General features: G+C 32.5%; 1 protein-coding gene across 2 annotated transcripts in view; it reads left to right on the plus strand.

Annotated features, from left to right (window-relative positions):
- Positions 1 to 25527, plus strand: part of LOC139502104 (phosphoinositide 3-kinase regulatory subunit 4-like) — a 59297-nt gene that overhangs the window by 1971 nt on the left and 31799 nt on the right. For both annotated transcript variants that reach the window (XM_071291467.1, XM_071291468.1), the window contains exons 2-16: positions 430 to 596; positions 2851 to 2975; positions 3747 to 3802; positions 4279 to 4428; positions 5160 to 5261; positions 6494 to 6687; positions 11065 to 11191; positions 12088 to 12260; positions 14195 to 14315; positions 15959 to 16054; positions 16807 to 16901; positions 17735 to 17774; positions 19329 to 19411; positions 20096 to 20168; positions 24412 to 24559. In XM_071291467.1, the coding sequence (XP_071147568.1) occupies positions 502 to 596; positions 2851 to 2975; positions 3747 to 3802; positions 4279 to 4428; positions 5160 to 5261; positions 6494 to 6687; positions 11065 to 11191; positions 12088 to 12260; positions 14195 to 14315; positions 15959 to 16054; positions 16807 to 16901; positions 17735 to 17774; positions 19329 to 19411; positions 20096 to 20168; positions 24412 to 24559 (1678 nt within the window). In that variant the 5' untranslated portion in view covers positions 430 to 501. The remainder of the gene's footprint in view (positions 1 to 429; positions 597 to 2850; positions 2976 to 3746; positions 3803 to 4278; positions 4429 to 5159; positions 5262 to 6493; positions 6688 to 11064; positions 11192 to 12087; positions 12261 to 14194; positions 14316 to 15958; positions 16055 to 16806; positions 16902 to 17734; positions 17775 to 19328; positions 19412 to 20095; positions 20169 to 24411; positions 24560 to 25527) is intronic.

The following is a 25527-nucleotide window of genomic DNA, read 5'->3' on the forward strand; positions in this document are numbered from 1 at the left end:
AATTGGAAACTGTATAAATTTATATGTTTCCATTATCATTATTATGTTAAGCTGCTCACAACACATTAAATTTCAGTTTTTGATAAGTATGATATATATATAATATCTGATGAGAAATTGCGTAACAACCTGAACATTCCAAGATGAGGGGTCAGTAGAAGCCATTGGCTTAGTTTAAGACACAAAGATAAGTTTAAGTGCCCTGTTGAAAAATTATATAATTTGTAGTCATAAGTTGGTAATCATGGTAATATGAAAATGGTCTATTAGCATAATACCAACAGAAATAGATTAAAGAATAGTGAGAGAGAAAAAAACTTCATACAAGTCAGTACTTTAATAGTTGTTACCTTGATTGAGATTTGTTTCATTGGCACTCATAACACATCTTCCTATATTTACATAAAATTTTGTTTTTGTTTTTCACAGGCAATATATGTAATCCGATCATGTTAACAAGACAGGAGTAACAACAGGACACCAGTTTCACTTTCTGTCACCATGGGGAATCAATTGACGGGTATCGCTCCGTCTCAAATATTACCTGTAGAACAGTACTTGACAGATGTTTCTTCGGAATATGAATTTGAATGCAGGTAACCATGGTTTCATTGAGAATCTTCAAGAAATCTGTGTTTTTTACTCTTTTGACACATTTCCCATTTCCATTCTCTATTTTATTTGAAAAATGAACAATAATTTAGTTTTTAACCGGATTTTTGTGACAAAAATGTCGGTTATTGATTCGGGCGGGCGGTTGGTCGGGCGGGCGGTCGGGTGGGCGGCAATCAAATGTTGTCCGTGCATTAACTCATGAACCGTTCAACCAAAGCTTTTAAAATTTTAATATGTTGTTACTGACAACTAAATGAAGGTCAAGTTCAATAATGGCGATTTTGACTTTTACCGTTCAGGAGTTATGGTTCTTGAAAGATTGAAAAATGGAGTTTCCAGTCGTGTCCGTGCATTTACGCATGAACTGTTCTACCTAAGCTTCCCAAATTTTAATATGTTGTTACTGATGACAAAATGGAGGTCAAGTTCAATAATGACGATTTTGACTTTTACCGTTCAGGAGTTGTGGTTCTTGAAAGATTGAAAAATGGTGTTTCCAGTCGTGTCCGTGCATTTATGCATGAACTGTTTTACCAAAGCTTCCCAAATTTTAATATGTTGTTACTGATGACAAAATAGAGGTCAAGTTCAATAATGACGATTTTGACTTTTACAGTTCAGGAGTTATGGTTCTTGAAAGATTGAAAAATGGTGTTTCCAGTCGTGTCCGTGCATTTTCTCATGAACCATTCAACCAAAGCTTTTGAAATTTTTATATGTTGTTACTGATGGCAAATTAGAGGTCAAGTTCAATAATGACGATTTTGAATTTTACCGTTCAGGAGTTATGGTTCTTGAAAGATTGTGAAATGGCGTTTCAATTCACGTTGTTGCATTTAATCATGAACCATTCAATCTAAGCTTTTCAAATTTTAAAATGTTGATACTGATGACAAAATGGAGCTCAAATTTGATATTGACGATTTTCACTTTCACCATTCATCAGTAATGGTTCTTGTGATATTGCCAGGACACAAATAAATATTAATAAATCCGGTTTGCTGTCGTTGTGACAGCCTCTTGTTCAATCTTTGTTTAATATACATTTGTATATATATATATATTCCATTGTATTCTTCACTTGGTCTTTATTTATCATGTTTATATTTCACCAAAATTTTTATAATAAATTAGGGACGACATCAAAAGGTCAATGTCTGATAAAAAAACTTAAATCAAATAGATTAGGGTTGAAATTGCTACAAGTTATGTATAATTGACATCGATTTTACATGAATCCTTATTGGTCAATAATTTTTTTCCAAATTAAGGGATCAGTAAAAAAACTATGTGAATTAAGTTTTTTATCCTACATGTACATTGAACTTTTGATGTCGTCCCTAAGTTATACACCAAGCTCTAAATTGTCTGAATAAATCATATGATGCAACCCAACAAATTAGACATGCTACTGCTAGAGAGCTGGGAATAAATTTATCAGAAGAAGATATAACATACAACAACTATTCAAAATAGATTGATTGATTTGTTGGAGTTTAACACCACATTCATCAAAATAGTGCTATTTCTTGGCTGTCATTTCTTATTGGTGGAGGAAGCTGGAGTGCCAGGAGAGAATCATTGACCTTTGGTAGAAAAAATGACAATACTAGTCAACTACTGATGAGATTATGATGTTCCTAACAAGATCAGACTAGCACATTCCCTGTTTCTGTTCTCTATTTCATGAGTCTTTCTTTCTTCATATACTAAATAACTATTTTCTAGTCTCTATACAAAAATAAGGAGATGTTGTATCATTGCAAATGAAAAAAATATCTACCATAGAACCATGCCCCATTTCCATTCTATAATATACATGATATATGTGTCTTTTTTCCATTTACTGTACTAGTGTCTTCTCGCTATACAAAAATAAGGAGGTGGTGTATAATTGCCATTGAGATAACTTTCCACCAACTGAATGTGAAACAATTGAAAAGAGAAATATGTATAAAGTGTGTTAACAATTGAAAAGAGAAATACAAATGTATGTATAAAGTTTGTAAATATATATACTGATATATAATATATGATGTATATATTATTCCGTACAACTTACTTTAGTATGTGTTTAGCATGATGAGTGTTTGTGGGGATATGATCAATGATAGATACATGTATATATACTTTTACTATTTTTTATATTTAGAAGACTTTTCAAAAGAAAATCACCATCACTTGATGTACATAAAAATAAATATAGAATTTATGTAAAATATTATTATGTTTCAGCTTGGGTAGTACACGATTTTTCAAGGTAGCCCGAGCTAAGACTAAGGAGGGATTGGTTGTTGTGAAGGTGTTTGTGATTCATGACCCGTCTTTACCTCTCAAAGATCATAGAATTTTTATGGAAGGTGAGACCATATCATGTGTAGAGAAAACCAACCAATTGATTTATAAAAAATGACCAGACACTAGAGTTATTAGCATGATTTAGTTGACATAAGAGATGTGATACTGGGACATTTAAACTAAAAAGTAGAAAATAAACCAGCAACACCATGGCAAAACAAGATAAAGACCGGAAGACAAACAACAGTACACAAAACACATCATTATGTTATAGAAAACTAAAGACTGAGCTACAAAGGTTGTCCTTAAATGGGTTTGGCTATTTTATTTAGGTCCTTTTTGGTCAAATAACTATTCAAATGTTTCAGTTCTCCTAGGCCTTGGATTTCAAATATTCTGCTTCAAGTGTTCCTTATGAAGGTCAATTCATAGGGCTTTCACTTCATGATTTTTTTTTTCATTTTTTTTTTTATCTTAAACCAAAACAATAGTACTTAATTATTATTACCTTTTTCTTCATAAAGATACTGACTTGGAAGAACTAGATTTTTATTAGACAAATGTATGTTATACTTTTAACGGTAAAAAAGAAGATGTGGTATGATTGCCTATGAGACAACTCTCCTGAAGAGACCAAAATGACACAGGCCTTCAACAATGAGCAAAGCCCATACCGTATAGACAGCTATAAAAGCACCCGAATTGACAAAGTAAAACAATTCAAATGAGAAAACTAACAGCCAAATTTATATTAGAAAATAAACGAAAAACAAGTATGTAACACATAAACAAACGACAACCACTGAATTACAGATACCAATTTATTTCCACAGATATTCACACACGACTGCATGGAACTTCTAATTGTCTCCCTTTCCAGAAAGCTGTGGTAAGTTGCTTTTTATACATATACTGTGGATTCATTATTATTCGTTGGATACCAATTTCGTGGATTTTGTGGGTACAGGTGAACCACGAATTTTAATGTTCAACAAATTGCAAATTTTCAATACTTTTGTTTGCACACTTTTGCAAAACCGCGAAATCAAATATTCACAAAAATACAGGCATTCCTCAATCCACAAAAATTGGTACCCACGAAAATAAATGAATCTTCAGTTACTATTAACCCTTTCTATTCCACTTAATAGTGACTATTTTTAAAATTATGCAATTTTCTAAATGACTTGATTTAGTTTAATAATTAGCATGATACGGACACATCCAAGTTTTACTTATTCATGAAGATTCATATTTGCGTTGTAAAAGAATAAAAAATTGTATATCATCATGTATATATAAGTTTATTTCATGTTCCATTTGATTTGGGAATGTCATTTGAAATGATTTTTTTTTTATTTACAGCAATCAGAGAAAGCCGCCTTGTTAATAAGGCAGTATGTAAAAGATAGCTTATATGATAGAATAAGTACACGACCATTCCTTATCAACATAGAAAAAAGATGGCTGGCATTCCAATTACTCTGTGCTCTTAACCAATGTCATAAAATGAAGGTAAGGAAATGAGTTTGATGGCTATGCCAATTAAAGGGGACAGCAACCCAACCACACAAAATACATCTAGTTGTTGAAATACAGTATTTCAAGCTTTTAATTTCCAAAGTTCTAAAATTAGGATACAAAAAACAAATAAAAACCGAAACCATCAAAGTAAAATTACAATACATGTATGAGAATGGGAATGTATCAAACATTTTTTGACAAAGAGACAACATACTGACCATAGAGAAAAAAACAGCCAAAGACCACCAATAAACCAAGGGAGAAAAGCTGATACATGGATGCCAGCTAAACCCTGAAAAAAAAATTGTACCTGATTCAGTGAAAATGGACATTCCGCTTTACTCTGAAACATATTTATAATGTAAAAAAGTTTACAAGACTTAACAAAGACAAGAGGCTCCTGGCTTTGAACAGACGCAAACATGTGGCAGGGTTAAACATGTTGGTTGAGATATCAACCCTCCCCTTTACCCTCAGCCAATGAAGAAAAAACAAACATTAAAACAAGCAGCAATATTCACAGTAAAAAAGATCTGGTGTTTTGTAACTTTCCAGGACCATTAATTATTGTACTCAGATTCAGAAATCAAACGATCAAAATACACGACATAGAAAAATGGTTAACAAGTATTTTAGAAATATAACACAAAAGTTTACTAATTTTAATATTATAATTTAATGTTACCACAATTTTTTTTTGTAACCATGGTATTATGTTTCAGGTTTACCATGGCGATATAAAATCAGAAAATGTCATGGTTACAGGATGGACATGGTTACTTCTGTCTGATTTTGCCAGTTTTAAACCAGTCTATCTGCCTGAGGTAAATATAGGCTTATTTGATTACTCCTAATTCAAATATTTTTGAAAACATTTATTTTATGTAGATTGTCGAAAAGTGAACAAAAATGCCAGATTAATTATTACGATTTCAGGAAATGTTATCATTCAACATTCATTGTGTCACTGTGACCTATTTTAAAGGCCCAAGTACTATTACTACTCGAGGATAAAACTGAATTGTTGTTATCTTCAAATTAGAAGCTGATCTATAAAATTGAGAATTGAAATGGGGAATGTGTCAAAGAGACAACAATCCGACCTATGTTTGCAAAAGTAGAATAACTAAAATACCGAACTTCAAGGAAAACTTAAAACCGAAAGTCAAGTTAATGGCAAATCAAAAGCTCAAAAACTTGAAATAAATGAAAACGACTGTCATATTCCTGACTTGGTACTGTCAAACATGTGGATTTATTATAATTCGTATGATACCAACTTTTCATTTTGTTGGATTTTGTGGGTATAGGTTGACCCACTTGATTAAATGTTTAGCGAATGATAAATTTGCTGTAGACGTGTATGCAAACTTTGGCAAAACCACAAAATAACATATCCTTAAACATGTGAGTTTGTCTTAATCCACAAAAATTGGTACCCACGAAAATAAATGAATCCACAGAAGTCTAAATGAAAATAATAAAGACGTACTTAGGTGATCTAAGGTTAAATTAAATAAATCAAGAATTCAAAATTGATACTTCAAGATGGGAGAGTATAAGTTAAGGATTAAAATGATCTAAAAAAAATGATAGGTCACAGAGCTACTTTCCGAGATATTTGATTTATAAAATATGACGGGGAAAAGGCTGACTCTGACTTTCACCTTATATTTGGATTGGTATTATTTTGGTCTCTAATCAGAAGATTGGGTCTCTAATCAGAAGATTTTTCCTGGCACTCCAGCTTCCTCCACCAATAAAAACTGACTGCCACGAAATAGCCTAAATGTGGTGCTTAATAGTGGTGTTAAAAAATAAAATCCAATCAAATCAATCAAATCAGTAGAAAAAAAATCAAGAATCTGCTTTAATTTTGTCAAATGACCTTTTATGAGCTATAAAGTCTTATGTTAAAAGATAAATAGGTGTTATGGGGCAAAATATTTTACCTTGTATTGTATGGAAAAACACCAAGGAGTCCGATCATTTGACACTTATTCCAAAACCTCATCTTAGCACATCCTTTAGTCATTGATTTATTTGAATTTTTCAGGACAATCCTTCAGATTTCTCTTATTTCTTTGATACATCAAGACGTAGAACTTGTTACGTTGCACCAGAGAGATTTGTAGAAGGAGGTTGGAAGACTGCAGAGGTTGGAGGTCAAACTGCTAACCTTGACATTACAGATAGTAGTGATGTCAAAAAAGGGGAGCTTACTCCAGCTATGGATATATTTTCTGCAGGGTATGAATTTAGATTATATGAAAATATTTAAGAGAATTTATATATATAATGCTAAGTCAAAATCAACAATGTTGGATGGGGAGGAAATAGACATTCTCTAAGTGCTTCAGATGGAAAAGATGTAAAAGGTCCACATATATTATATACAGCAATATACTGTAGAAACATTAATTTTTGTGGGGTCAAAATTTTGTGGTTTTGTCTCAATATAAGATTTAATGGGGAAGTAATTTCGTGGTTTCCTGCAAATGGAAGTGATATTCTGTTTAGGTTAAATTTTCGTTGGGGTTTTAATTTCGTGGATATATTCTTTCCACGAAAGAAACAAATTAAATCCTTCACAAAAACAATTCTGCTTTTACAGTATTCTTGGATATAACTCTTTAGTATTGGGAGTCTGCTTAATAACTAACCCCCCGCACTTATGGCAAAATTAAACGGGTGATGATCCACCAATATGTATCTACTTTTACATGTATTCTCCTTTACATGTATTCTCTTTTTATATCCCTGTGTAAGCAATGAAGCAATAGGGGCTTTATTAAAGTGTTACCCTTGACCTTCCTTCTTTTGACCTGTCTGTCTTACATTCATCATTCATCCGTCTGTCCCATATCATTTACTTTTGTTTCCACATCATAAGTTTGCCTCATGCAAATCGTATCAAGATCATACACAATGCTAAGAGCGAAGCAACATATAAAGTGTTTAAATTCATGCAGTGATTTATGACCCTTATTTACTTGTGAAAATTGCAAACTTGAACAGAGGCATTCATGTCCTAAGATACATTCTTCTTTTATTTTGTAATAAAGTATATTGCTTTTTTTATTTCAGTTGTGTTATAACTGAGTTATTTACAGAGGGAACCCCACCATTTGATTTATCTATTTCAGGTGTGTTATAACTGAGTTATTTACAGAAGGAACTCCACCATTTGATTTATCTATTTCAGGTGTGTTATAACAGAGTTATTTACAGAAGGAACTCCACCATTTGATTTATCTATTTCAGCTGTGTTATAACAGAGTTATTTACAGAAGGAACTCCACCATTTGATTTATCTATTTCAGGTGTGTTATAACTGAGTTATTTACAGAAGGAACTCCACCATTTGATTTATCTATTTCAGGTGTGTTATAACTGAGTTATTTACAGAAGGAACTCCACCATTTGATTTATCTATTTCAGGTGTGTTATAACTGAGTTATTTACAGAGGGAACCCCACCATTTGATTTATCTATTTCAGCTGTGTTATAACAGAGTTATTTACAGAAGGAACTCCACCATTTGATTTATCTATTTCAGGTGTGTTATAACTGAGTTATTTACAGAAGGAACTCCACCATTTGATTTATCTATTTCAGGTGTGTTATAACTGAGTTATTTACAGAAGGAACTCCACCATTTGATTTATCTATTTCAGGTGTGTTATAACAGAGTTATTTACAGAAGGAACTCCACCATTTGATTTATCTATTTCAGGTGTGTTATAACAGAGTTATTTACAGAAGGAACTCCACCATTTGATTTATCTATTTCAGCTGTGTTATAACAGAGTTATTTACAGAAGGAACTCCACCATTTGATTTATCTATTTCAGGTGTGTTATAACTGAGTTATTTACAGAAGGAACTCCACCATTTGATTTATCTATTTCAGGTGTGTTATAACTGAGTTATTTACAGAAGGAACCCCACCATTTGATTTATCTATTTCAGGTGTGTTATAACTGAGTTATTTACAGAAGGAACTCCACCATTTGATTTATCTATTTCAGCTGTGTTATAACAGAGTTATTTACAGAGGGAACCCCACCATTTGATTTATCTATTTCAGGTGTGTTATAACAGAGTTATTTACAGAGGGAACCCCACCATTTGATTTATCTATTTCAGGTGTGTTATAACTGAGTTATTTACAGAGGGAACCCCACCATTTGATTTATCTATTTCAGGTGTGTTATAACTGAGTTATTTACAGAGGGAACCCCACCATTTGATTTATCTATTTCAGGTGTGTTATAACAGAGTTATTTACAGAAGGAACTCCACCATTTGATTTATCTATTTCAGCTGTGTTATAACAGAGTTATTTACAGAGGGAACCCCACCATTTGATTTATCTATTTCAGGTGTGTTATAACTGAGTTATTTACAGAAGGAACTCCACCATTTGATTTATCTATTTCAGCTGTGTTATAACAGAGTTATTTACAGAAGGAACTCTACCATTTGATTTATCTATTTCAGGTGTGTTATAACTGAGTTATTTACAGAAGGAACTCCACCATTTGATTTATCTATTTCAGCTGTGTTATAACAGAGTTATTTACAGAAGGAACCCCACCATTTGATTTATCTATTTCAGGTGTGTTATAACTGAGTTATTTACAGAAGGAACCCCACCATTTGATTTATCTATTTCAGGTGTGTTATAACAGAGTTATTTACAGAAGGAACTCCACCATTTGATTTATCTATTTCAGGTGTGTTATAACTGAGTTATTTACAGAGGGAACCCCACCATTTGATTTATCTATTTCAGGTGTGTTATAACAGAGTTATTTACAGAGGGAACCCCACCATTTGATTTATCTATTTCAGCTGTGTTATAACTGAGTTATTTACAGAGGGAACCCCACCATTTGATTTATCTATTTCAGGTGTGTTATAACAGAGTTATTTACAGAAGGAACTCCACCATTTGATTTATCTATTTCAGCTGTGTTATAACTGAGTTATTTACAGAGGGAACCCCACCATTTGATTTATCTATTTCAGGTGTGTTATAACAGAGTTATTTACAGAAGGAACTCCACCATTTGATTTATCTATTTCAGCTGTGTTATAACTGAGTTATTTACAGAAGGAACTCCACCATTTGATTTATCTATTTCAGCTGTGTTATAACTGAGTTATTTACAGAGGGAACCCCACCATTTGATTTATCTATTTCAGGTGTGTTATAACAGAGTTATTTACAGAAGGAACCCCACCATTTGATTTATCTATTTCAGCTGTGTTATAACTGAGTTATTTACAGAAGGAACCCCACCATTTGATTTATCTATTTCAGCTGTGTTATAACTGAGTTATTTACAGAGGGAACCCCACCATTTGATTTATCTATTTCAGGTGTGTTATAACAGAGTTATTTACAGAAGGAACTCCACCATTTGATTTATCTATTTCAGCTGTGTTATAACAGAGTTATTTACAGAGGGAACCCCACCATTTGATTTATCTATTTCAGGTGTGTTATAACTGAGTTATTTACAGAAGGAACCCCACCATTTGATTTATCTATTTCAGCTGTGTTATAACTGAGTTATTTACAGAGGGAACCCCACCATTTGATTTATCTATTTCAGGTGTGTTATAACTGAGTTATTTACAGAAGGAACTCCACCATTTGATTTATCTATTTCAGGTGTGTTATAACTGAGTTATTTACAGAAGGAACTCCACCATTTGATTTATCTATTTCAGGTGTGTTATAACTGAGTTATTTACAGAGGGAACCCCACCATTTGATTTATCTATTTCAGGTGTGTTATAACTGAGTTATTTACAGAAGGAACTCCACCATTTGATTTATCTATTTCAGGTGTGTTATAACTGAGTTATTTACAGAGGGAACCCCACCATTTGATTTATCTATTTCAGCTGTGTTATAACTGAGTTATTTACAGAGGGAACTCCACCATTTGATTTATCTATTTCAGGTGTGTTATAACTGAGTTATTTACAGAAGGAACTCCACCATTTGATTTATCTATTTCAGGTGTGTTATAACTGAGTTATTTACAGAAGGAACTCCACCATTTGATTTATCTATTTCAGGTGTGTTATAACAGAGTTATTTACAGAAGGAACTCCACCATTTGATTTATCTATTTCAGCTGTGTTATAACTGAGTTATTTACAGAGGGAACTCCACCATTTGATTTATCTATTTCAGGTGTGTTATAACAGAGTTATTTACAGAAGGAACCCCACCATTTGATTTATCTATTTCAGGTGTGTTATAACAGAGTTATTTACAGAGGGAACCCCACCATTTGATTTATCTATTTCAGGTGTGTTATAACAGAGTTATTTACAGAGGGAACCCCACCATTTGATTTATCTATTTCAGCTGTGTTATAACTGAGTTATTTACAGAGGGAACCCCACCGTTTGATTTATCTATTTCAGGTGTGTTATAACTGAGTTATTTACAGAAGGAACTCCACCATTTGATTTATCTATTTCAGGTGTGTTATAACTGAGTTATTTACAGAAGGAACCCCACCATTTGATTTATCTATTTCAGGTGTGTTATAACAGAGTTATTTACAGAAGGAACCCCACCATTTGATTTATTTATTTCAGCTGTGTTATAACTGAGTTATTTACAGAGGGAACTCCACCATTTGATTTATCACAGTTATTAGCTTACATCAATGGAGAATATAGTCCATGGAAAGTTCTAGAAAAAATAGATGATGCTAGTATAAGGGTTAGTTATATTATAAATAGGATTCTGTAATAGGTGTAATAATTTATTCTGTGTTATAATGCCACTTTAATGCACCTCTTTTGGGCTATTTTGTGGTGGTCAGTTTTAATTGGTGGAGGAAGCCAGAGTGCCTGGAGAAAACTACAGACCTTCGATAGAAAAACTGACAATCCTAGTCAATTAAGATGGGAATTGAGTGCACCCGCATGAGGGGGTTTAAACTCACAATCTCAGTGTTGACTGGCTAGTGATTACAGTAGTAACTACTTTGACCACTTGGTAGTAGAGCATACAGCTTTATTTATATTAAAAAAATAAGATATGGTATGACAGCAAATGAGACAACTCTTCAGAAGTGACCAAATGAAACAGAAATTAACAACTGTAGGTCACTCTACGGCCTTCAACAATGAGTAAACCCATAGGGCATTGTCAGCTCAAAAAGACCCAGAAATGACAAATGTGAAACATTTCTAACGAGAAAACTAACGGTTGATTTTTGTACAAAATAATGAACTAAAAACAATTTGATATACAGAAACAAACGACTACCACTGAATTACAGGCTCCAGACTTGGGACAGGCACATACAGAATGGAATGACAAACGGACAGAGGGACAGACATGTGTTTTGTTGTAGTTGACTGACTTTTTGGGATTAGGATGTAGGCAGGTTCATTCATGTTATAGACACATCTTATTTTTTCATGCAAGAAACAAAATTGATGTGAGCAAGGAGTTAGCCTAATATACTTAATTTAATGTATTTATTTATAAAATCTTTTGTGTAAATACAATCAGCATTTTCAATGAATTCACAATGAACTTAACCATTCCTAGACAAATTTGGTGATGGTTCAGAAACCTTTGAAGCTCATTTTCATTTTGTCTTTTAGGACTTGATAAGGCACATGATAAAAAAAGAACCAAACCATAGATTGTCTGCCGAGGAATATATGATACAACAGAGAGGCAAAGCTTTCCCAGAATATTTCTTCTCTTTCTTGAAATTATATCTACAGAGGTTTGCTACAGCACCCATTCTACCTCCTGACGACAGAATTATTAGGTAACTATGACAATTTAATCTGCCACTAAAAAATATGATTTTAGTATGAAACAAAAGTTAACTATGACAACTTGATTTAGCACTAAAAAAATGATAAAGGACCTGGTACTACAGTTGAACCCTTGTCAAATGTTTATTTTTAATAATAAAATATTTGTATGAAGTTATAAAAGATCATCGTACCTTGAGGCCAAGGTCAAATAAAACCTGGGAGACTGACGTGTCAATCATAAAAATACAGTTAAATTGGTGAAATGTGATTGGTTTAATGTCCTCACTTGGTGACCCTTAAGGATCCATAGAGGTTTAGAGGGTTTCATGATGACTCGTTTACTACTATTTGTATGAAGTTAAAATAGAGGTGAATATTTTAACTGTTTCTTTGATCAGAAGTTCATGTTTTTGTACTTACCAGTGCACTCTTATATTCAATTAAAAATATATTAAACTTCAGAGAAGACAGGCTTTGGTATTGTTTGTACATGAAATAACCATCAATTAATTTATATGGGGACGAAGTCCCTCCTCTATTACAGTAGAAAAATCAATATAAAAAAAAAAAAAAAGTCGAGAAAATTTCCTGATTTCATTGTACTAATGAACTCAAAATCGAGAAAAAAAATTTTGGTAGCTTTTTTTAATTCCTGCATTTGCGCAGAAGGCAGAAATCTACTTCCTTCTTCTGGTCTCGTTGTCGTGAGACTTTTAGTAGTCTAGTAAAATATATGAACTCAAGGAACACAATACCAATATTTCATTTCTAATAATTCTTTGTCTTTGAAATGAATTAACGTTACCTGATGCATTGCGTTTCTTTGTTTACATTGGACATGACGTCATAACTTAAATAACGTCACAAGTAAAATCCCTAACAACAGAACCAAAATCGGATACGTTACAGTATTTCTGTTTCTTTTTTATGCCCCACCTACAATAGTAGAGGGGCATTATGTTTTCTGGTCTGTGCGTCCGTTCGTCTGTCCGTCCGTTCGTCCGTCTGTCCCGCTTCAGGTTAAAGTTTTTGGTCAAGGTAGTTTTTGATGAAGTTGAAGTCCAATCAACTTCAAACTTAGTACACATGTTCCCTATGATATGATCTTTCTAATTTTAATGCCAAATTAGAGTTTTTATCCTAATGTCACGGTCCACTGAACATAGAAAATGAAAGTGCGAGTGGGGCATTCGTGTACTGAGGACACATTCTTGTTTAACAAATATTTAAGGTAAAAAAAAATAATTCATACAGACTTCGTCCCCATTTACGGGTAATGCCTGCCACATATTATTAAAGATAAAATAGCTATCATTGTTGGAAATTGCAGAATTTAGCATAGTAAGCTATAATGTCATGAATATGTAAATAAATACATATTAACAACTCAATCCTATAAAGTTAGTATTTCACAAATTAAAACAAATCCACAGTACTTTTTATGCCCCACCTACGATAGTAGAGGGGCATTATGTTTTCGGGTCTGTGCCTCCGTTCGTTCGTCCGTCTGTGTGTCTGTCTGTGCGTCCGTTCGCTTCAGGTTAAAGTTTTTGGTCAAGGTAGTTTTTGAAGAAGTTGAAGTCCAATCAACTTGAAACTTAGTACACATGTTCCCCATGATATGATCTTTCTAATTTTAATGCCAAATTATAGTTTTGACCCCAATTTCGTGGTCCACTGAACATAGAAAATGATAGTGCGAAGTTCAGGTTAAAGTTTTTGGTCAAGGTAGTTTTTGATGAAGTTAAAGTTACATCAACTTGAAACTTAGTACACATGTTCCCTATGATATGATTTTTCTAATTTTAATTCCAAATTAAAGGTTTAACCCCAATTTTCACAGCCACTGAACATAAAAAATTATAGTGCGAGTGGGGCATCCGTGTACTATGGACACATTCTTGTTTTCTTATAAAAATGTGTATATGTAATTCAATTTCAGATTAAAAAAAGATTTTTCTAAAATAACCAAGAATTTATGTGTTAAAGAAGATCACTGTGAGGAAAATGTTGGACTGGTTCTTGTGCTGTCACTACTGGAATCCAGTTCAAGGAAATTACATGTAAGGAATCAGGAATTAAAAAAACTGTGTCAGACTGTCCAGATATCTGTTTGACCCCCAAAAACTGTAAATTCAGAAATTATTGCGTGCATTTACTATTAATGCGATTTTGTCATTTTAGACTTAAAAGCATTTTTGATTTTTACGATTTTGAAAAAAAATCTGTTTATTTCATATAAAATATTTCAAAATGCTAGTTTAAATTATTGCGCTTACAACCCTGTAGCATTTTTCGCAATAATAAAAACCTCTGAATTTACAGTATATATTTTCCTGGTATAAACTAATATCAAAGATATACAACCAATACTTGTACCAAATATCTAAGTATATATAGATACTCTCTCAGCCTTATCAAATATATGAATAGACACACAACAAAAGTCGAACTAATACTTTAATTTGCAAAGTGGATACTCACAGGACAACGCCTATGCCATATTTTATATGAAATAAACATTATTCAAATATAAATTAACACATATAATATATAATTCAAACATCAGAATCAAACAAAAAATGTTATCCACTTCAAATTCAAAATTTATGGTTTTTACTCAAAATATTTTATTTGAAACCTTTGTATGAGTTTCGATAACCATACATTGAAAACAGACAAATGCCAAAAATTGGTCTCCAACATAGCGAGAAAATCCTGCTCCCAGAGGTTTAATCTATCTATTACATTCTTTTTAAGAATGTCGAGAATGTTAAAGATTTGTTTATTTCAACATTTTTGTCAATTTGTGTTTCAGATTTTATTTGTTTAAAGGTTCTTATTATGCCTTCCAAAATAAGTACTTGTCTTGCTACACCTTTTAAATGGCTAGGCAGATATTAATGAAATTTTACACGTTGTAGAACTCAAGCTGAGTATGTTCAAAATGCCTAGTCAAATATATTAAGGGGAGATAATTGAGTTTAGTAAGTTTGATACACTTGTATTGTTGCAGGGAGGGGGTATCCTTTGTGAGTTCATTCACTGTTCTAGTTTGCTATGTTTATGTCTAAAAATCTTCATTCAGTCCCCCAAAAAAACTTGTTTGTTTTTCGTGAATTTTGTTTTAAGATTTTTTTCTCACATATTCCCCTTTAGGCTTCAGACCACAATTAATTCCCTTTGTTTTTGGTCTAGGAACATATTTCTTAATTATTATATGGAATATTTCTGCCTAATTGTTCTGACTAATGTTTTCTTTGAAATGTTTACTATTTAAGTGGTCCTATCAGTTGCATATATATTGAAATATGTAAACATTTGGAAAAAAATATTGTTGAAAGTGAAAATAGTGATTTGGCCAAAATGAAAGTAGTGTAGAAATTATTCTTCATTATTTATTTATTGGCATGTTAATATGGCTCTGAAAAGAAAAAAACACTGATCGATTGTCCTGGGACAAGCGCATTTTATTCAAATAATAATCATTCTGATGGTCTATAAGCAGCTAAATTTATTTCATATTTGATTCGGTGCAAATTTTTAAATTCAATTTGACTTTTACCAAAAAATACATTGCAACCAATGTGAAGAATAATTGTGGGCTGAAGCCTTTAAAGTGTTTTGTTTAATTCATAACTTTTACAAAAACAACATATGATATATTGGTATACACTATGATTCATATTGGTTTTTTTTATTTCAGTTTTTTAACACTAAGATAATGGCTCTACAACTTCTACTAGACTTCTCTAAGTACCTAACTACAGATATTATACTGGATAGAATAGTTCCTTATATGGTAAGTTCTGACAGAGTAATTGGCTCTGAATGATTTATCTCTTAGCACCTAACAAAAGATATTATGTTGAATAGAATTTGTTCTTGTATGGTAAATTCTGACAGAGTTATTGACCCTGGATGATGTATCTTTAAGCACCTAACTACGTCACTGTAAATGAAGTAATTTAGTCTTAGACAACTTAGCCACCAAGACTCCATAATGTTTGGAATGACTTGGTGAGGTCAAACACCCGACTTTATACCAGAGTTGATGTGAATGCAGTCACAACATTTCAATTATTTCAATTCTTTATGGGTTGATTTCAAATAAATATATAAACAATGAATGTCGTTGTTAAATTTAATAAATGCTATTTATGCTTTTTTGTTAAATATTTGTTTGTTTTTGTTCTTATTGAGATTGTGACATAGTGATGACTGCTGTACCCCTATTTTGACAATTTTACCTATTATGGCTGTTTTGTTCACCCATTGTTGTATATATAATGGAATTTGATGAGACTGTCATACAAGTGAGAGGTTTAGCGCTATAAAACCAGGTTCAATATCATTTTCTACATTTAGAAATGCCAGCACCAAGTCAGGAATATGACAGTTTTTGTTCATTCTTTTGATGTGTTTTATCATTTGATTTTGCCATTTGATTAGGGACTTTCTATTTGAATTTTCCTCAGAGCTGAGTATTTTTTTCCATTATAAAATTATTTTAATTTAAGAGTAATTGCATTTATTACATTTTGTCCATTTCAGTTGCATTTTGCAAACGACCACTTTCCTCGAGTAAGAGCAGAGCTTGTAAGAGTAATAACACAGTGTCTGAAAACCATAAAATCTGTACCTCGAAGGTAAATATTATTTTAATATAGATTTCGTTGCTGAAATTCAAAACATATTTTGATTGATGGTATTTTTTTCCATAAATTTATAGAGAAAAAAATACATTTGCTTGTCATTATCAAAATTTGAAGATGTTGAATATACCAATGAAACAATAAAAAACACACAGATCAATTTTTAGTTCTTATTTTCCATTATAATATATCTAATGTGATTAGAAAATATAAAAACAACACTTTTATGTATCCAAAGTGATTTTCTAGATTTACCTTCATCAAGAATGTTCAATTAGGATATAACTGTATTATATTTTAAGCTCCGACCACATCAATTGGGGATTTGATGTTCACAAATTAAGTTTACTGGCGACGCGTTAGCGGAGACAGTAAACGGGTATTTGCGACCATCAAATCCCCAATTGATGCCGTCAGAGCTTAAAATACAATATTGTTATCTCCATTCTAATGAAACTGACAGAAAACAACGTTAAAACAAGTAATTGAAATCTGGTATATGCCTTCTGCGCTTGCGTGTACGTCCCATAGCATCAATTGTCAATTGATGCCATGTACAAAAGTGACGTAATCCAATCAAAATGAATTGTTGCATTAGAATGCCTAATATTTGTATTCTAAAGATGTATAAGAACCCAAACAGATCTATATGACCATAAACAACCTAAAAACATAATAGTCGTATCCATCTAATGTCAACTTTGACTTAAGGAGTTGAAATTTTAGAAAGTGTGGATTTCAAAGATTAAAGAAAAATTCAATTTAATTTTTTAATCGAGAATCAGCTCACATTGTCATATTAAATAATTTTATTTTATATTTAACAGTGATGCCAACATTTTCCCAGAATACATTTTCCCTTCACTGGTAAGTAATTTTTCTAAATCAATTTATATGAATATTTGGAGATTAATTTTTGAAATGTTAATATTTAAATTGATTACGGTATAAAAAAGATGTGGTATGTCTTTGAGACTCTTCACAAGGTACATATGACACAGAAATTGACAGCTACAGCAACAATTAGCAAAGCCCATACCACATACTCAGCTATAAAAGGTCCCAAATGATAGATATAAAAAAAGGAAAACTAACGGCATAATTTATTTACAAAACAATGAACAAAACAACAAACAACAAACAACAACGACTGAATGTCAGGGTTCTGACAGACACATGCATACAGCATGTGACAGGGTTATATTGGGACAGGCACATGCATACAGCATGTGACAGGGTTATATTGGGACAGGCACATGCATATAGTATGGGGCAGGGTTATACATGTTAGCATGCTTGTTTTGTTTCAACTCAAGATCAACTCAAGAGCAGGTGAAGTTCAGTTATAATATCATGCTTGTTAAGTTTCAACTCAAGAGCAGGTGAAGGTCATTTCTAATATCAGAATTATTATAAAGAAATTGATTATGAATTTTATGTTTTGTCAAATATTTTAATACAAGTAAGCATGGATTTAAAGTATTTAGCATATACTTTTTAAAAGGAGAACACTATTAAAAATCTTTAAAATTTTATATAGCAACCATTTCTCAAAAAGTTTATGACCCTTCTTCAAAACTACTACATATTCATAGTATGTTAAATGAAATGAGGGCTATACCATATGTACTGTGAATAGAGGTAAAATCTTTACTGCTTAAGAATAATGTTACAAAAATTTGTCAAGCAAGGGTGTACATTACCTCCTAACTTATTCTCCAATTATGTGAATGATAAAACAAATGTAATGTGAGTTGTGAAATCTGTTTTGATTCAAGAATAATTTTACAATGGTGTTACAATAGTGCATATATTATCCCAGGCTTTATTCTCCATTTATGAGAATGACTTTATCAAGATCACATGAAAAAAATGTACGCTTTATTTAAATAGCTAGCAGCTTGATGTGAGGTTATTTAATTTAATTATATAAATTCAGTAAATTTGTTCTACTGTAAATTCAGAAATTATTGAGTGAACTTATTATTGCGATTTTGTCATTTTAGTCTTAAATGCGATTTTAATTTTTACGATTTGGTGAAAATTCTGTTTATATATAAAAATGAAGATGTGGTATGATTGCCAATGAGACAACTGTCCACAAGAGGACCAAAATGACACAAACCTTATGAACTATAGGTCACTGTACAGCCTTCAACAAAGAACAAAGCCCATACCGCATAGTCAGCTATAAAAGGTACGATAAGACAATATAAAACAATTTAAGCGAGAAAACTAACAGCTTTATTTATAATTTTTTTTTTATATAAAATATTTCAAAATGGGAGTTTAAATTATTGTGTTTACAACTCAGTTGCATTTTTGGCAATAATAAAAAGCTGGCATTAATTTCGGAATTTTCAGTATGTTTTTGTTAAAATAACATTTCTTTGTACCACAGTTTTACTCTCTTCATTCCAGTCAAATCTGACACAAGATCCATCAGCTATGGTGAGAGCTGCATATGCTGAAAACATTGCACAACTGGCTGAAACAGGTCTCAAGTAAGTCACAAGTCAGTAAGTTATTATGCTAAGAATACAGTAGTAACTTTTTGGGCCCTTTATAGTCTGCTGTTTAGTGTGAGCATAGGCACAGTGTTGAAAATCATACTTTGACTGGTTTTCTTTTACAAGTTGTGGCTTGAATGGATGGTTTCTCATTGACGCTCATATATACCACTATATATAATGATAAGTTTAAAAAGAAAGCATAAACTGCTGTTTGATTTATTACACATAAGGCCAATTAAAATTAATTGGTAGATTTTCATCCCCGACCGCCCCTCTGAAATCGTCCCGGCCCGATTTTTGTTATTTTGAAAAATTTTCGATTTCCGGATTTGTTCATCTCCGTTTCCAGTAACCGCCAAAAATTGTGTTTCCTTCCAAACTTCCTGTTTCAAATTTTGAAATAAAAATTAAAAAATAAAATCCTCCCACCCGCCCCATTTTTTTCAAAAATTTGGATGAAAATCTTCTAATTAATTTTAGTTGGCCTAAGAAGGGTTTTATGATCAGGGTCCTTCTGCATAGAATACACAATAACTAAATTGTTTAAGGCTGACATATGTCATTTAGTAGGCTAGACACTTGTTTCCCTAGAAAACTTTACAAGTTTAGAGGTTAAGAAATAACAGTTCATAATAAAAAAAAAGGCAATGCTTAGCACAGTACTATATTTTACAGGGTTTTAGAAATGATGCAGAGAAGTGATCTAGAGGAGAAAGAAGAGGAAGAAACAGACAGCACAACATTCCAGGTATATATCAACCTATATCACCCTTCCCTTTACCTATATCTACCTTCCCTTTGCCTATATCTCCCTTCCCTTTACCTATATCTCCCTTTCCTTTCCTATATAACCCTTCCCTTTGTCTATATCACCTTTCCTTTTACCTATATCACCCTTCCCTTTGCCTATATCACCCTCTCCTTTCCTATATTACCCTTCCCTTTACCTTTATCACCCTTCTCTTTACCTATATCCCCCTTCCCTTTGCCTATATCACCCTTCCCTTTCCTATATTACCCTTCCATTTACCTATATCACCCTTCCCTTTGCCTATATCACCCTTCCCTTTCCTATATTACCCTTCCTTTTACCTATATCACCCTTCCCTTTACCTATATCACCCTTCCCTTTGCCTATATCAATCTTCCCTTTGCCTATATCACTCTTCCCTTTGCCTATATCACTCTTCCCTTTGCCTATATCGCCCTTCCCTTTCCTATATCACCCTTCCCTTTACCTATATCACCCTCCCCTTTGCCTATATGGCTCAATATCTTTAATTGTTTTTACATAGGCGGTAATGGTAACGTTTTTTCCTGTAGCTCAGTCCATATCGTAAACTTGGATATGTATGATAGCTCGTTTCGAAGCTGTGACATTTTCACATATGTGGTTAAATTTTCGGGGTACGAAGTGAGATTACTTTTTCCGTAAATTAGCAAACCCCGAACATCCTTTTGTGATGCGGCTCCTTGTGGTAAAATATCCCCTTTTTAACACAATAAGTTCTTTGAAAATTTAATACTTTGAACACATTCAATAGCTCCATAGTTTTTACACATTTATTCTATGTTCCTCTACTTTCCTAATCACCACAAATAATTAAGTTCAGTCATTTGTTAAAAATAGAAACATGTCCAATATCACTACACAGAGATTTTTTCTGTACATTGACTATTGAGTTCCTCATTTCGAGGCGCATTAGGGATGTTGTCCCATATTGCAATCCATAGTTCTGATTTTTCCAAATATTTTTATGTGATCTTCATCGGTATGACATTCTGAATAAATCTGTGTATTTTTGTCCATTTCTGAAAAAAAAAAAAAGTTGTTTCAGCACTATAAGGCAATGACACTTTTATCGCTATATTTATTTATTTTGAATACAAAGTGTATGCATAATTATTTTTTCCAGTATACCTTCACTAGTCACAAGAAGGACAAAACATCTGAATGTAACCTTAAATTACAACACACAGACCCTGTTAAAGCATTCAATAAAATTTTCTGGTGCCTTAAAGTGCATTTTGACAGAGAAATTATGCAAAAATGAAGATTTCATAAAAAAACCACCAAAATACTTAATTATTCTAGCCAGTGGAAACCTTGTATTTTATACTGTAGAAACCACTATAAACTACTGTAAAAGTCATTTGAATCATATAATTAGAGTGCAATGAAGTGCAAATTTTCAAAACTTGTTCTTTCACATAATTCTATTTGAGAAAACATGTTTTTTACATGTATTTCAGTGAAAATCTTTTATCAGTGAGATATCGGCATGAGGTTTTAAAGGAAACATTGTGGCATCACATGTAATATGGCGTCATTAACTAACGACATATCAAAATAATGCTAATTATAGTTGCAGTGTTACATGAAGAACAGTTGCCGCAAGGTTTAACTTGAAATATGGAGTCGAAAAGATCAGTAACCAAGCATTTTCATTTAATGCCAAGACCATAGCAACAGTTTTCATATCAGTATATTTTTAACATACCGACTGTAATTTGAATTGCATAAATACCATAAATAAACAATTTAGAGCTTGCCAAATAAAACGAAATGCTTACCAGTTATTCAGGACTTTTTAAAACCTCTAGAAATCTAGTAAATTAGCAAACCCCGAACATTTTTTTGTGATGCGGCTCCTTGTGGTAAAATATCCCCTTTTTAACACAATTAGTTCTTTGAAAATTTAATACTTTGAACACATTCAATAGCTCCATAGTTTTTACACATTTATTCTATGTTCCTCTACTTTCCTAATCACCACAAATAATTAAGTTCAGTCATTTGTTAAAAATAGAAACATGTCCAATATCACTACACAGAGATTTTTTCTTTACACGTGACTTTTGAGTTCCTCATTTCGAGGCGCATTAGGGATGTTGTCCCATATCACCCTTCCCTTTGCCTATATCAATCTTCCCTTTGCCTATATTAATCTTCCTTTTGCCTATATCTTATATCTACATGCTTAGTTTTACTCACACAGGTTATCCGGATGATTTTGGGTGGGGGTGTTTGGACCACAACTGCACACGAAAAGTTTTTGCATTGAAATTTCAAAAATAATCACATTGGCAAATTTTGTCTCGCTTGAGTCAAAAAGCTAGATATAGGTATGCTGTTTCTGGCATTGGCAACTGCAGCGGCGTCAACAATGTACTAGTTTGTGATGAGGTCTAGTTTATAGTGAACCGCAAGTGGTAGACTAATGATATTTGGTATGCAGTTGTATAAGCATTGGCACATCCCATTGGCATGGAGATTATTTTTCCCTGCCCCCTTAGTTATGGTCTATTGACTTTGAAACTTTTGCTTATTTTACATGTATTAGTTTGTGATTAGGTCTTTTTATTGGGAACCATTTGTGTTAGATCAATTTTATATGGTATGCTGTTGTCTAAGCACTGGCATATATCTCATTTCCATGGAGATTATTTGTCTCCGCTCCCTTAGTTATGGTATAAATTTTGCTTAGTTAACATGTGTTAGTTAGTGATTAGGTCAGTTCAGGGAGAATCATTTGTGGTAGGCCAGTTGTATTAGCTTTGGCACATCTCATTTTCATGGAGATTGCTTATGCAAGTACCTCAGTCATAGTTCATTGACTTTGAATATTTTCCCATTTTATGGAACATGTTAAGTATTGCTATTTTAATGTCAACATTGCATAATCAAATTACAAAAAAGCCAGACATATCTCTGTGATAACAGTTGATTAAACTAGTTAAGATTTGCAAGAGTTTCTGAACACGATTCCAAAACAGAATAGCCAGGCATGCTTTGAGATGGTCCTCATATGTCAAAAGATATCTCATCAGATATGAATAAAGGCAACAGTAGTATACCGCTGTTCAAAACTCATAAATCCATGGACAAAAAACAAAATCGGGATAACAAACTTAAACCGAGGGAAACGCATTAAATATAATAGAAGATAAGCCAGCATGTACAATTCAATTCTGGTTGACAGTGATTGTGAAATGTCTTAAATATATCTGAATGTTGATACATATGATGGTTAATTTTGAAGCTGATAGGTTTTCACATGTGTTGTTAAATTTTAGGGGTAGGAAGTGCGATGCAATTTTGCATACCCTGTAAAATACTTTGTTAAGTGGCTTCTCACTGTCAAGAATCCATATTTTCACTCAAAAAGTTCTCTTGAAATTCTGTTCTGTGGCTTTGTAACCTTTTGTAACCTCAATGTTTTTACTGTAACATCTTTATTGAAGGTTCTTTTGCTATTCAAATCAGGGCAAATCAGTTCAAATGGTTAATCCAAACCTCTTTTTTCAGCAAAAAATAAACCAACTTATTTTTGCAGATACTTTATTTCACGTTTAGCCATTACTATCCTAATTTGCAATTTTCATATTTGTTTTTATGCAGTTACATGTGAAAAGATCAAAATTTTACATATTCGTGTTATTTTTCTACTTGCGAAAGATGCGAAAATAAATCTTCCACGAAAACTAGTTGGTTTACAGTAGTATAGAGATTTGTGTACACATTATAACTGAGTACCTCAGCATTAGTTATATTGACCCTGATGTGGGATATAAGTCTATAGCACAGCAACACAACACCTAAATAACCAAAAGACGGGATGATCATAATTATTTAAGGAATGACTGTAATATTTTTTCTGTCTATGAAGAAATAACATAAAAAATTTGGTGCACACTGAATAACGGGTGTAGCGGGTTATTTAACAGTGTGCACCACATTTTTTATGTTATTTCGAATAGACAGAAAAAATATTACAGTAATTTCTTATAATTTAATTCTAAATTCCATTTTAAACCGTAGAAAACCACGAAAAACGTTGATGACGTCACGGTCACATGACTAAATTATGTCTATGGGCTGATAACAAAATACCGTCAGCCAATCAGAAGATGCGTTACATTCAAAATTAAATTATTTCATTTTGGTACTAAAAAGTTTAAGTTTTATTTATTTTTTTGACATTTTCTAGGCAAGCTACGATATGGAGCTGTTATCATTACAAGAGACAATTCAACAAAAGGTCGTGACCTTACTGAGTGACCCAGATAATATGGTGAAGCAGGCATTGATGGAGAATGGTATAACCAGGCTCTGTGTATTCTTTGGTAGACAAAAAGGTAATAGTCTGAACATAGTAAATGATAGTGTACTATGGACACATTCTTGTTTAGATAATTTTGCATAATGGTAATAGACGCATACTGCAAAAAGACCCTTGACCCCTGTTCAATAATTAAATTCTGTTTCGGAAAGCTATTTATCACGTTAAAATATTCTCTTAGCTTTGAAGTTTGTTTGCTTGAACTTCAAAACCTTTAATCTCAGAAAATGGATGAGGTTAGGGGAGGGGGAAGGGCATCAAAAAAGTCAAAAGAAGGGAAAATAACGATTTTTAGCCATTGTTTCTTAAAATTTAATAGTGTGCGCCTACGTGACCCGGAAAAAAATATGGCGATTTAGACAGCAAAAACAGTTCTCATGACATTGGAATAAAAAAAAATCTGGGTCACGTGGGCGCAGACACTAAGAAAATAAAATTTGTTGTAAAATCACCTGCAAAATGAATAATCATTACAATATTTAAATAATAATTGAAAGTTAACCCCCCTCACCTCACCCAGTTGCAAAAATTCGTGGTTTTGAAGTTTATCCAAACAAACTTCAAACCTCAGGGAATGTTTTAACATAATAAGTAGCTTTCCAAAACAGAATTTGAAAAATAGAAAATAGGGGGCCAAAAACAGACCCTATCGTACCTTGTCTTTTGATGAACCTATGTGCTTTAAAGTTTATGACCTCACCAGTCATATAATAGCAGTGTTTAACACAACTTTAAACATGATTGGTTGTGTCAAGTTTTTATTATAAGAGGAAGTCTGAGGCCAAAAATAAAATTTAGATTGTTTCATGTTGCCTACCTACCCATCTTAGAAGCAGCATACCTGAACAAATTTATGACACAAACCAGTTCATGTTTTTTAAATGATCGTTTCCTGCTCTAATTATAAAAAAGAAGATGTGGTATGAATGACAATGAGACAACTTTCCACAAAAGACCAAAATGACACAGAAATTAACAACTATA

Source organism: Mytilus edulis, chromosome 13 (genome assembly GCF_963676685.1).
Source record: "Mytilus edulis chromosome 13, xbMytEdul2.2, whole genome shotgun sequence".
Classification (NCBI taxonomy): domain Eukaryota; kingdom Metazoa; phylum Mollusca; class Bivalvia; order Mytilida; family Mytilidae; genus Mytilus; species Mytilus edulis.